Below are 14,326 nucleotides of genomic sequence, written 5' to 3'. Positions count from 1 at the left end.
CAGTTGAAGTATAAAAAGGATGGATGTGGTTAAGCTTCAAAAGAGGAAATCAAAATGTTTTGTTTGTAGAATTACAACTTAAGACTTCCAGAGGTTGTATAGCTCTTCACTCAAGATATGGTGACAGTTAAAAGTGATGTAATGAACAGTTTTAATTGAAGAAGCATGCTGTTCCATCCCATGGCATATAAAAAAGTGGTTAATACCCATGTACAGTGGTATCTCCGGTTGCGGACGGGATCTGTTCCGGAGCTCCGGTCAGATCCAGAGGTTTCCATAACCGGAGGGACTGTGTCTGCACCTGCGCGTGCGGCGAAACACTTCCGGGTTTGCCGCTTTTGCAACCCGAAGTTTACGTTACCCAAGGGTAACGTAAGATGAGGTGCTACTGTGCTTGGTTGTAGTACCAAGGCCTTAAATTAAAGTTTAGGAAAGTTTCCTAAAGTTTAGGTAAAACTATCGTGCAAAGAACTTGACTGCAAGTTTTCTAAAGAACTTGACTGCACATTTTCTAAATGCATTGCTGAGTTTCACACAAAGGATTGTGCAAGCAGATGATTAGATGTTTGTGGTCCACAAACTCATACACATCTAGAGCCACACACATACTCACAGATGCATAAAAACAAAATATTTTAACAGAAAACTGAAAGAATCCCAATTTGCTTTTGCCATCTAACCCTTCATTGGATGCTGCTGCTACATATGCATCCCCCTCTGTCTCCAGCCCTCCTACCAATGCTTCTTCTACTGTGTAAAACAAAGTATTCTGCAAATTCTTGATTGATAGAGTTGCTCCGTGTCTGCTCAGCCACTTCTTGGGTTACCACTGTGACTGCTGGCAATAAAAGGCAAGCAGCACAGTTTGCTATACCAACACCACCAGCCTCCTGAGCCACCAGCTCCTCCCTTGAAAGGGCAGAAAGCAAAAAACAAAACAAAACAAAACAAAACAAAAAAGTTGAGGCATTCTTGCAGGAAACAGCATGAGAATAAGCTCTCTCACACTACTTCCAGCCCTTCCTGAAGTCGGAGGGGTGTGAAACAGCTTGCGAATGGCTTCCCTTGCCCTATTTCCTTTTCCACCCAGGTTGAAATGCAGGAAATGTTAACTGGGAGACATGCATAGAAAACCTTTGCACTAAAAACAACAACGAGGGCAACAAGTAGAATCACCAGGAAAATGATGAGAAATCTTGCCTAGCGAGGCCCCGGGCCCTGCAGTTCCCACAGAAATAAACATACAGACATGAATATGTTGGGTTAATGGGATAAATTAGGCCACAACTTTATTGGTTACAGATGTGAGCGGGTGAAGCAAGACTATATCCTGACTCCTGCCTGTCTGCAGGAAGTCTCAAAAGGGTCACCATCGATAGGGGGAGCCCTATGGTATACATCAATTAAGAGCTCTCCCAGGGTCACTGATTGGGTCGTGGCATGGCCCCACCCCATGCCCAGGCTTCGGACAAGAATCACACCACCAGATCCCTTTAACGGGATACCCTTAGCGTGGAGGGGGAGGGGGAGGCAACAACCTCCCCTCCCATAACAAAGCTTAAAAAAGTAAAGGTAAAAGGACCCCTGACCGTTAGGTCCAGTCGCTGACGACTGTGGGGTTGCGGCGCTCATCTCGCTTTACTGGCTGAAGGAGCCAGCTTACCCAATGCCTATTGTGATGATTGCTACTAGGTAGCTGAAAACCAAATGGCTGCTGCCAAATTGCCAAGTGGAAAAATTCCTACCCAGTCCCAACAAAGCAGGTGACCGACATTAGTCATAACAAGGCCATAGTCAAGCAATGCAAGAAAGAGGGTGGGTGGGCTGGGAGATCCGCCGAAGGAAACAAATGGAGGCTGTGGTTTAAACGGCAAGTGGCCATGCCCCCTGGCTAACCCAATTGGTCAGCTGGTGGGGGGGCACGTGACGCGACTGGGCATCCTAATGACATGGACAGCATCCCTCCACCCGCTACCGGGTCATTGTAAGGTCCCGGAACTCTTCCCGCAATGCAGCCCCCCGAAAAAGGGGAGCTGTCTTATTGGACAGGGAAGAAACTAGTTTTTGAATGTGTTAATGTAGGGACGAACTAAATCAGCCATGGAACACCATTGGAATAAAACACTAGCTTTCAGTGATTAAGTGTTTTGTTGTCTTCTTGAAGTTTGAGAATGGGGATCTTTGCCAGGTCTCACAGTCTCGAGAGGCCAGGATTTGCACATTTCAGCATTACGCTTGGACACCACAAGACTCTGTTATTGAACTATCATGTGTTTGGTCCTCTGCAGACCGCTAAACCCAAGCCTTCACTGCTACAATCACAAAAGTTTGATACTACTCAAATGACACATTTTAAAAAGTATATTACATTAGAACATGTTGTCAGCAGAAGTAGTCTTTCCCTTTATCTCCCCTCCTTTTATATGAGGCCCTCAATCTCAGTCCCCTTTTATATGGACGGCTCCCCACAGACTACAAAACCAGTTTTATGCCACTTTAGACCGGATATGGATAATGTTACAACTTCTATAAAGAAGTGCATTATTCTGATTCTGGGTAGTGTTGATAACATTAAAAGCTCCAAATGCGACTTCTTCTAAAAAGATTCTTCTTCTTTATGCTTCCCTAAAAGGATATTTAAAAGACAAGTAGTGCTGTGGCTTCCCGCCCTACTCCCAGAGAGCCCTCCTAGTAAACTATGCTGAGGAATCTCCCTCCCCAGTCAAGAGCACACATCTTCTAAAAGCCAAAGTGAAAGTAACCAGTTTGGTAAGCCAGTTAAGGGGAAGGAAAATCGCCCATTTCCCCCTCCCTCCAAGCTGCACACTTCTGCATGAGTTAGCAGGAAACACAGGAAAGCTGAATGCAAGCAGTCAGCTCAGCTTCCAAAAATGAACAAGGGTTATTCTGCACAGTAGCAGATTTGAAAGTGTACATTATGGCAAAGTGAGGGCTTTAATTAAAATTAGACTGAGACTGTAAGGGATTTTAAAAAGTCAAAGGTTAAAAAAAAAAGTTATATTCGCCTCTCTCTGTGTGTGCACTGCTGAGAGAAGAGTGACAGTAAATTGTGTTAAACATGTTTAGGACAAAGCAGTCACGTGACTAAGGTATGGTCAAAGTTATGGTTCTTGGCTACATGTGAAATCAGGTACCCGTTCCCAATAGCTCAGGGGTCCCCAAACTAAGGCCTGGGGGGCTGCATGCGGCCCAATTGCCTTCTAAATGCGGCCCATGGATGGTCCGGGAATCAGCGTGTTTTAACATGTGTAGAATGTGTGCTTTTATTTAAAAGGCATCTCTGGGTTATTTGTGGGGCATAGGAATTCGTTCATATTTTTTTTCAAAATATAGTCCGGCCCCCCACAAGGTCTGAGTGACAGTGGACCGACCCCCTACTGAAAAGAGTTTGCTGACCCCTGCTCTAGCTCAATACAATAGGTTACGGAGGAGTTACAACTCTCTACACTTACATATGGTGAGAGGTGGGGGAAAGAGAAGTCATCATAATGGAAATTCAGATACTTGTGTTAGAAAGAATACATTTTTTCAACTCTTTACTTTAGACTCAATGATTTATTGACTAATCCAATTCTTCTTTTCACTTACATAGACTTGTTTGAGTGTGCTCATTAGTCAGCTTCTTAGATATAACACTTTGTTAGTTTATCTCCGTGTAAAATGCTATCAAAATCATCTGAGGACATGATATTACTGACTTTACTGTGGGATCAATGTAGTGACTTATTCAGGAATTCAAGCAAAGTACTTTGGAATAATCACACCTACAACCCTGTGATGGCCAAAGAAGAAAAAGAGTAGGCATGTGTATTCCAACATACAATACTTTGCTAGAATTCTTGATTGAAACATTACATTAATCTCACGACATCAACACTATCACTACAGATTTGGTTGTAAGTTAAACATGCAAATGATTTCAAGTTCTCCTGTGGAACTCAGATCTATTATTTTAGAATCTGAACATACAATTATCATCTGGCCACATTCCCAAATTAATCTAGGTGCATGCTACCAGGCACATTGAAAGATGAGGTGGAAGTGAATCCCAACTCCCCATCTTATTTATGCAGAGGCTCAAGGTCTAAAGCACTTTTTAAAGTCTCTGAAAGAACAAGGGTTATGACAGGTCATGGTGGGTCAGGGACTAGGTCTGTCATCTTGGCAGGCCAAAGGAGTGCAAATGAGAGCAACAAAAACTTCACTGCCAAGAGCAGGGAATGCAAAGATCAGGTTATCACTGCACAGCAACTGCTGCTTGGTACTCATTCATCCCTGTATGCAGGAGCTCTACTTTTATCATGGGTTGGCTCTGAAAGGCAACCTACCGTTACTTCTCAACACCTCTGGTCCTGAATAAACCCCATCTTCTGCCAGGATGGGAACAACAAGAGGGTCTAATTGACCTCCCCAAACATGCAGCATGTCAGCCATATTTGTGACCTAGATCCATAAGAAGCTGCTTGAGTCAGACTATTTGGCAATCTAGCCCAACATTATCGAATGACTGGTAGAGGCACTCCAGAGTCTTTTGAAAAAACAAACACCTGGAGATGGCAGGTGGCCCTCATAACACACAAGAACCATCACCTGGACAAACTCTCTAGCTTGTAGCCATGCCCCTGCAAACATATACACACAAGCGCACTTTCCAGTGCAACAAGATCTGGAATACCCACGACCAGAGGATGCACCTCGAACCAAAAGCTCACTGAGTCAAGCAGCAGTAACTGCACTCTCTTCTGCCAAGTAGCATTCCGTATTATTCCCCAGTGCCACAATTTGCAAAGGTACAGTGGTACCTCTGGTTACGAACGCCGCTAACCAAGAAGTAGCTGCTCCTGGTTGCAAACTTTGCCCCAGGGTGTGAACGGACATTGTGCACCAGAGGCGCGTGCACAGCGGAAGGCCCCATTAGTGAAAGTGCGCCTCAGGGTAAGAATGGTTTTAGCTTAAGAACGGACCTCCGGAACGAATTAAATTCATAACCAGAGGTACCACTTTAGAGTCAAACTCTGAATTTTTAATGCACTGCTAACCATTTTTTCTTTACCATTATGACACCAAAATACTTTTTAAAAGGGCAGTGGCTCACAAACACTGGCCTTTAGCAGCAGCCATCAATCCCTCCTGCTGTTTGGGCCCTACGAAACATGCAGAAGCCTTGTGAGAAAATGCTGGAGTATAGAGTTAAGAAACAGTAAATATATTTTCCACTGCTTGGAAGGACTTCTGCCATTTATAACACTCTCAAAACCCCGGAGCAAATAAGAGCCCTGGGAAAGGGATCTGTGTATCAAAGGGTGTCCTGCAAGAATACAGATCTGTAATAGAAAACTACCAAAGTAGTGTATGTGGAACATAGAAAACAGCCTAATAGCAGGTCAGGCTACGTATTTATCTAACCCAATGCTCTCCTCGCAGGCTGGTGATGGCTCTCAAGCAGAGGCCTTTCATATCACCCACTCTCACATCACACATGGAAGGACTGAACTAGAGACCTTCTGCATGCAAGCATGGGTTCTATCACTGAACTATGGTCTCTCTCAGTCTAGCCTAGCCAAATATACGATACTTTGCAAGTTAAAACTAACCCTTTTCAATTAAACTGAAATGAAATGAAATGAAATTACATTGGATTTAAATTACATTTCTTACCACTTTTTTTACAAGTCTCTGGGCAACTTACAAATAAAATAAAAATGTATAATGCATTTAAAACATAGATGTGCCAAATTACAGCAACACATACAACTACTAAGAACACCACCAATGCAATTATAAATTAACTAATACCTATAAAATAAAACAACAAAACAAAACAAACCCATCAAAATGTCAATAACCATATAGTGCCATTAACAAACAGAGAGCCTTGGATTCTAAGAACTGTGCGAAGAAGAAAACTCACGAATGAGGACTTTCTGGTTACCTCCCTCATGCAATCCTCCACATGACCTGAAAATCTACTCCAGAGAGTCCAAAAACCATCCTTGACAGCACAGAATGGGGCACAGGGGTCTGCCAGAGGAGTGGGAACCTGCTCTGCTTACACTAAGTGCCTCTGCCCAATTTTGAGCTATCTTCCAGATTTTTCAGGGGAGTTGCAGAGAAGAGGGAGGAGGGATCAAGGAAACAACTTCCTTAGGCTTCTGGTTCTCATGACGCCAGCGGGAAAAAGTAACTAAATACTGAAACAGTACAGGACAATGGTGAACAGAAAGTATAGCTCCATGTAACATGAAAAAAAAAACATTTTTGCCATAGCAGGAAAATTTTTTATATAAACTTTGAATGGAAGGCATGTTCTACTTTAAACATTTTCAATCCAGCAAGCAGTCCTATTTTGATCCACAACCAACTCACAAGATCACCCTTAGTCCCATGCATCTTGTTTCCAAAAATAAAATAAAAGGTAAAAAAAAACCTTCCTGCAAAGACTACAAGTTACTTTAGAAACTAGTTTCTGCACCACTTTCTTGTACTTGGTACTGTGGGCAAGCATTATCCAATATTGAAGGACCTCCATGCCAGCAAACCTCTGAATGGCCTAAGAAGTACCATATCTCAAAAAAATATTTTGCAGCAGCAGCTGTCTATAAACTGACTGACAACGTAAAATGAACTCTTTTTAAACTTCTTTCTAAGACAAAATGAATCCATTTGCAAATACAGCTTTTCCACATGCAATATTGCTGGTGTTCTCCCCAAGGACATACTACACACTAGTATCCAAATGAGTAAACAGAATGTTACAGGGCAGAAGGGGAAAGCAGGCTATTTATCAAGCCCACTATGTGACATTTGCCTGAAGTTTACTGTTCCTGGCAACCCTGAGATCACTGAATAAAATAATTTTCTTAACAGTTAATTGTTTTAGATGTTTTTACCTGTCTTAGATGCTTTTTTAAAAAATTGTGTATGTTTGCTGCCTGGGCTGCTTTATTCTTCTTCTTCTTCATCATCATCATCATCATCATCATCATCAAGGTCCCAGCCCAGCTTTTGATTTCCCCCCCAAATCATCTCCATCAATTCACAATGAAGTTATGCTTATACTTTAAATGGATGATTAAAAACAAGAAACATTTCCTTTTCTTCTACAAGAGATTGTAATAAAATTGTAAGAGAAGTTATACTTACTACTGTGCACAATCGATCAACTGATATTCATTAGATCTCTCGTAGCAGGCTTTCACACCTTCATCTTGCCAAAGTGTTTTTGTATGTTCATAGAACTCCTGGAAGCAAACATAAAGGGGCAACAAGTCAGCAGGGACAAGGCCTCCCAAAGAGGCAAACAAAAAAAAGGCAACATGCTTTTACTTAATGAGCAAGCAACCAAATAAAACAGCAGAAGTCCTAAGAAGCTTTCTGACTACAAACATGCTGCTGCATTAACAGATATCCTGGATCTTCACTTAATTAGGTTCAGCACACAGAGCCTGCCACACATTAAAAAAAGGATTAAAATACATTCAAATGTCTCAGAAAGCAAAGAATGAACATTCGTATTTCCGTCAATGTAGGTGTGCTTCATCCAGTACGCTGAATGCTTATGTAAAGTATAGACTACTTTGTGTAGTTGCTAACGTTTTTATAAAATATGCAGAAATAATTTTTCTCTAAGAATGGTTATAACTTGCTTTAAAGAAAGCCTCTCTGTCCTTATTCAAATAATTTGCTGTATTGAAACCCAATAGAAGAATTTCATTAAAAAAAATACACCGAAGAATGGTGCACTTGACCTGCGTATAAACTGACATATACAGTCATACCTTGGTTTTCAAACAGCTTAGTTCATGAACAACTCCAAACTCAAACGTTGTCAACCCGGAAGTAGTTTGCCTCGGAAGCCGAACGTCCGGCACGGCTTCCAATTGGCTGCAGGACGCTCCTACAGCCAACTGGAAACCGTGCCTTGGTTTCTGAACATTTCAGAAGTCAAACGGACTTCCAGAACGTATTCTGTTTGAAAACCAAGGTACGACTGTAGTTGGGATAGTGCAATGTTGGCTGGAGGTCACAGGAATGAAGATGTCACAGAAGTGCCACTCATTCAGAGTGGCGGACAGAGATTAGCCCCAAATGATCACAGTATGCCTCATTCTCTTCAGTGTCACAGAATGTTGTAAGACCTGGAACTGTGCATTAATGGCCTTTCAACATTCTCCATTCTATTTGGGGGCAGGAAAATTGGGGGGATCATTCCATCAAATTTCTCCAGGGAGAGGAGAAATTTTCCAACTGTCTCTTGAGAGTGTGCTCATCATTAGCATTAACAGTGCTTCTTTCTCCTCCTTCCTCCCCGCAAGGATTTGTGGGTTTTTTTTTTTTTTTTGGTTTTTTTTGCTGTTGCTGCAAGTGGCAACAGAAGCCTGGTCACCATTTTGCACCTTACCCCCCCCCCAAAAGGTGGAGAACCATTTATTAAAAATCTTGCAAAGTGGCCGTGTGTGTGTGTAGGCAAGAAAGAGAGAAGTGAGATAAATTTTAATCAGAAAAATGTCTTCTGAGCATTTTCAGTTCATCTTCAGAATGTACAGAACATTCTCTGACGCTGAGGTTTGGGTAGCTACATCAGATTCATATGCAAAAGCCTGGTGTCACAAATCCAAAAAAAAACCCAACAAATTCTTAGAATGCATCGAATATACCTTTTCCACCTTTTTAAATGTCAATGTTAACATTCTAAAGAATTTTCATTTAGGTTCAGGTTTTGCATTATGTTGTAACTCTCCTGGCGTCCTCTGGTCCATGGGGTCACAAAGAGTCGGACATGACTAAACGACTAAACAACAACAAACAACAAAGCCTGACTAGCTATTTCTTCTCCTTATTCAGATAAACTTTTGTTACATGTTCAAATGAAGTAAAGAACCAACTTTTGTCTCAGGACCAAATATAATTTTGAGCTCACCAAAAGTTAATGAGTAGCTAATCTTTTCAGTATTTATGGGTTATACATTGTCCAAATATAGAACAGAACATTAAATAACTGGGCTTGACCAATCACTTGGGAGAACAACACAAAGGGAGATCTTACACAAAAAGTATTTTGGAAACTGTCAAACTACTTAAGAGATTTCTAAATAGCTTAGTACGAATCACTTGTGTTGACTTGTTTTGGAATCCATTTGAGTTGGTGAATACAGATGTACTGGATTTTCAGGTTCCAAATACAAGAGAGATCTCTGAAAATGAATTGAAGAAAAACACAGCACAGTTGCATGATGTTTTGAACATCTCACAGCCCATAACCAACTTAGGAAAGGATTTGAGGAACTGAATTTTTTTATCTCTGCAACAACAGCAGTCCTCTATTTAGAATTTGTTATATTCTCCGGATGGCCCAGGGAAAACATACTTTTGCTGATCTTTAACCTCGCTTTAGTGTTGTATCAGTTTCAACATTACCAAGTGCCTACTTGAACGTGCAGTTGAACTTTCAAAAAGCTTTAGTCAAAGTATCTCACAAAAAACTCCTGAGTAAGCATAGCTGTCAAGGATTAAGAGGAGAGATCTTGTGGATCACAAATTGTTGAAGTTGCAAAAACAAGAGTGGGAATAAATGGACATTTCCCCAAATGGTGGAGTCCCTATGCTTTTTAACTTGCTCATAAGAACCAGGCAGAGGGCCTTCTCGTTAGCGGCGCCTGCCCTATGGAACACCCTCCCATCAGATGTCAAGGCAATAAGCAACTTACTTTTAAAAGACACCTGAAGGCAGCCCTGTTTAGAGAAGTTTTTTATGTTTGATGCTGTTGTGCTTTTAATATTCAGTTGGCAGCCGCCCAGAGTGGCTGGAGGAACCCAGTCTGATGGGCGGGGTATAAATAAATTATTATTATTATTATCACAAGTGAGCAGTAAGGTGGATATATTTGCTGATGATACTAAATAGTTCAGGGTTATTAAAACCAAAGGACTGAGAAGAGCTCCAAGATGACTTCTCCAAACTAAGTGAATGGGCAATAAAATGAAAAATGCAATTCAATGTAAGAAAGCGATGCATGTTGGGGGCAAAAAAATCTTCATTTTACATATATGTAAAAAAAAAAATCTTCATTTTACATACACTTATGGGGGCCTGGATTTATGGTGATGGACCAAGAATGAGACCTGGGGGGCAAAGAAGATAGTTTGATGAAGCTGTTGACCCAGCTGTTTAAAAAAATTCCATAATAGGGATCATTAGGAAAGGAATTGAAAATTGTACTGCAGGTATCATAATGCCATTATATAAATCTACATGGCAATCACATTTGGAATACTGTGCACAGTTCTGGTTGCCTCATTAGAGATGGAAAAGGCTCAGAAAAGGGCAACCAAAATGATTGAGTGGATGACACAAGACCCCTATGGAGAAAGTTTGCAGTTTGCAGAGTTTGAAACTTTCTACTTTAGAGAAAAGGCGAGTAAGAGGTGACATGGTAGAAGTTCATAAAATTATGCATGGCATGGGGAAAGTGCTGCAATGTTCTACCTTAAGGCATTTCTACCCACAAGTGGCAAAGAAAAGAAAGGGAAGGAATAAGGAGGAGGACTAGGAAATCCCATTCACTGTAGCAACAGTTTTACTTTGACCAGTACACTCTACTGGGGAATGATTCATTTAATTGACTGAGAATGAGAGCTGCAAGTTTGAGGTTCACAGCAAAATGTTTGATCCATGAGAACTTGACTTTGCTTGATGTTACCTTATAACTAACCTGAACTATACCCTATTTACACTATCTTTTTAATAGGGTTATTAACTTTCCACGTGGGATGGAAAAAGAATCCAAGTCCACACTGCTTGAACTTCTTAACTGAGAAAGCAAAATCAGGACCCACAATCAATAATAACTTTCAGATTAGTGGGCTATCAGCAAATGACTGAGAAATGAGCAATGTTAATTGTAGTTTTAGCAGGGAATATTTCACCGAGATCATACTCCACTTCCAAACTAATTTAAACACAGTTTGAATTGTCCCCTGCCCTCTATAAAGTTGTGGCTTTACATTATCATCATCCGTTTATTAATTGCCTTCTATATAACTGTCTTACAGCGATGTGTGATTAAAAACAATTAAAGACACAAAACCGCCCGAAAAATCTTTTAAAATAAAAATGAAATGATACAAAACGATGCTTTAGCTCAGGGGTCAGCAAACTTTTTCAGCAGGGGGCCAGTCCTATATGGGGGGAGGGGAATGAACAAATTCCTATGCCCCACAAATAACCTAGAGATGCATTTTAAATAAAAGCACACATTCTACTCAAAGAAAAACACCAGGCAGTCCCCACAAATCACCCAGGGGTGCATTTTAAATAAAAGGGCACATTCTACTCATGTAAAAACACTCTGATTCCCATCCGGACTGTCCACGGGCCGGATTTATAATGCGATTGGGCCGGATCTGGCCCCCGGGTCTTAGTTTGCCTACCCATGCTTGGAGCTGATATTTCTGCATTGCGGGGGGTTGGACTAGATGACCCTTGGGTCCTTTCCAATCCTACGATTCTGTGAAAATCATGGCAAAGAGTGGGAAAGGCTGTGGCAATAAAAATGTCTTCAATTGTTTCTGGAAAGTAAAAATATTGGTGCCTGCTATATCTCGATAGGAATGCTATTCTACAGAACATGGGCAGCCACACTAAAAGCACTGCTCTGAGTTACTGCAGAGTGGGCTTCTAAGATCTTTGGAACTTGCAGGAGAAGATCCCTCATAGACTGCATTGATCTACTGGATGTATAAGGGATAAGGGGGTCCTCAGCTGTCTAGAGCATTATATGTTATTACTAACACCTTGAACTTGACTTGCAGCACCTCTACTCTTCCTGCAGCCACAGCAGATACGAGCAGAAGAGAGGATTAAGCAGGAGCATAGCACTAACTGATCGACGTCAGCTTTTGCACTTTTTACATTTGCTTTATTGCTAAAAAGAACCGGTGCAAAGTTGCAAAGGAAAAGAAAACGCAGCGTTTCAGATTTCCGAGAGTTCCAACTGGTAACAATAAAGGCTTCAAAAGGAAATTGGAGGAAAAGACTTGCATTTGAGACACTGACAATACTTCTCAAGTTAATTGCCAAGAAAAATGAAGTAACCTGGACTAACACAAAATAGGGATTTTACAAAGCTAAGCAGCTAGCTCACTACCCAAAGCCAGCAATTTCTGGATTTTAGTTTGACCAAGGGTTAGTTAACACAGGGAGCTTATGAACAAGCCCCTGCATATACAAAGGCCTTTGAGAGGCTGCAGAAGCAGCAACTGATTTAACTAGCGCCAGAGTCTGTTCCAGCCTTCTCAGCTGTTCACTGTCCTCATCAGTGCCTGGGTTCTTCTGCAGTTAAGAAAGGGGGAGTAAGTCACAGAAACTTCCATGTTTGCCCAGTCTGCTGAAGTCAGACAGGCCTGGGAGAGTGAGGTTCAAGCAATGTTGGAGGAGGTGTTCAAGAGGGCTGTAATGGGGCTCTCCAGCCAGCGGCAGAAATGGTGAAGAGTCAGTAGATGCTACTACTACCCAGAAGTGTATTCCTGCCCACAGATCTCTGTGTCATCTGGCTGGCCCCAAGTATTACATTTATCTTTGTAGAGATTTACTACAGTTGGTATGGAAACACCAAGCACATTGTTTCTATATACTGCACACAGCCTCATACTCTGCTGGTGTGCAATAAGCACTGTGATGTAGGAGGAGAGCATGCTTCTTAAACCCAGCTTCTGTAAGAGCTTCCCCAAGCTCAAGAAATTTCTCTGCTATCAATACTGGCTGCTGTTCCATACTACAAGCTTTGCAGATAAAAGAAAAGAAAACAAATAAATATGACCAGCAGAGGGTGCAAAGAAAGCAAAGAAGCCCACATGAAGAGTCAGGCATATTGGCCCATACTGTGGGACAGCGATATCAAGCCCAAAGCCACTTCAAATGGGACAACTTTGCCCCTCACTCCCACTTCCTGCAAACCTTTAGCGGCATGGGTGCCCTTACCATCTCTCCCATTTCAATGTTCCTCCCTTCTTGCTGTACTCAAACTTCTCCCTCTTCTCAGCTGTGTCACATGAGGGAGATAAAGGATGTAGAACCCTCAAATAATCCATAGTACTTTTATCATACAACAACTTTACTCAGACCTCTGACTTTGCTTTTGCTCCCCTACCCTGATTTCATGCAAATCCAGGATTGTGTTATAGCACTACAAATTCTTCATGTAAAGGGGGCCATAAAGGAACACAAACACAAACACACACACATACATATTTGATATTCCTGGCCTAAATCACTACATGCAACAGATGGGCAATGAAAAAATAAATAAGGCTCTGATCCACTTCAAGCAAGTCTACATGGCTCTGATGCTGTCCCATTTCATTAATTTTGCTCTATAACAGTGGATGGGTTAAAAAGCCATCCATGCCATTCTTTGTACTAGGCTTATTACCTAGAAAGAAGCCAGACTAGCTCTTGTATGTTGGTTTCTTGTTGTCATAACATCAGTTCGTCCAGTGGCACATTCTAATAGAGCACATGATGTAACAGCAGCGATGCAGGTTATTCCTGCAACTATATATTAGAACCTTTTAATAGAAGGACTCTAAAAATATCCTTCTGCTACCCATTAAAAACTGTGCAGCTCTGTCCACAATGCAAGACCAGGATCTTATCAATGTGAAAAAAATACTGATCCAAAAGGTCGCCATGTCAGAGCACTGTGTTTACTATCACTTTTAAACGGAGGTACAATAATTTCTCTCCGCCATGCACTGTTCTCCACCAAAAACCAACCTTAATGTCCTTTTATTGAACAGATCGTCGCATGAGTTTAAAGGGACCTTGTAAGGCAACTAGTCTAGCTATGAACTAACTATGAACATGATATATTGCATTTACTCGTATCTAATGTGCACCCTGATTTTTGCAAAGTAATTTGACAAAAAAGGTGCACATAACATTTGAGTAAGTAGAGTACACTGAAAAGTAAAGCACACTTCAGCTTTCACTGCTCCCACCGGAGAACCTCCCTGGCACTGCACTGGCCCTGCAGCCGCTTTTATTCTATGCCCGTCAACCACTCCAGCCTCCCTTCACAGCTCATGGTCTGTGAGGTGGATGCCGCCACCGCCGCCAAGACAGCAGGGCCCAGTTGCTGCTGGAAAGAGCAGAGGGACTCAAAAGGCCTTCACCAGTTTCTCCATGGTAGCCATGCCCACCCCAAGCAGGTGGGGAGGGCGACTCCGCCTGTGGCTGCTTGCCAGCCAGCCTCCCTCGCCCGCCCTTGGGGAACTCAGTCACACAGCAGCTGCCCAAGCTATCGCA

General features: G+C 41.9%; 1 protein-coding gene across 6 annotated transcripts in view; it reads right to left on the bottom strand.

The window, feature by feature from the left end:
- GNAS (GNAS complex locus) overlaps positions 1–14,326 on the bottom strand; it is a 174,170-nt gene that overhangs the window by 32,029 nt on the left and 127,815 nt on the right. For all 6 annotated transcript variants that reach the window (XM_033153631.1, XM_033153633.1, XM_033153634.1 and 3 more), the window contains one exon: positions 7,165–7,262. In XM_033153631.1, the coding sequence (XP_033009522.1) occupies positions 7,165–7,262 (98 nt within the window). The remainder of the gene's footprint in view (positions 1–7,164; positions 7,263–14,326) is intronic.

Source organism: Lacerta agilis, chromosome 6 (genome assembly GCF_009819535.1).
Source record: "Lacerta agilis isolate rLacAgi1 chromosome 6, rLacAgi1.pri, whole genome shotgun sequence".
Taxonomy (NCBI): domain Eukaryota; kingdom Metazoa; phylum Chordata; class Lepidosauria; order Squamata; family Lacertidae; genus Lacerta; species Lacerta agilis.
The sequence above is the reverse complement of the archived record's forward strand: the minus strand, read 5'-3'. Positions and strand labels throughout refer to the sequence as shown.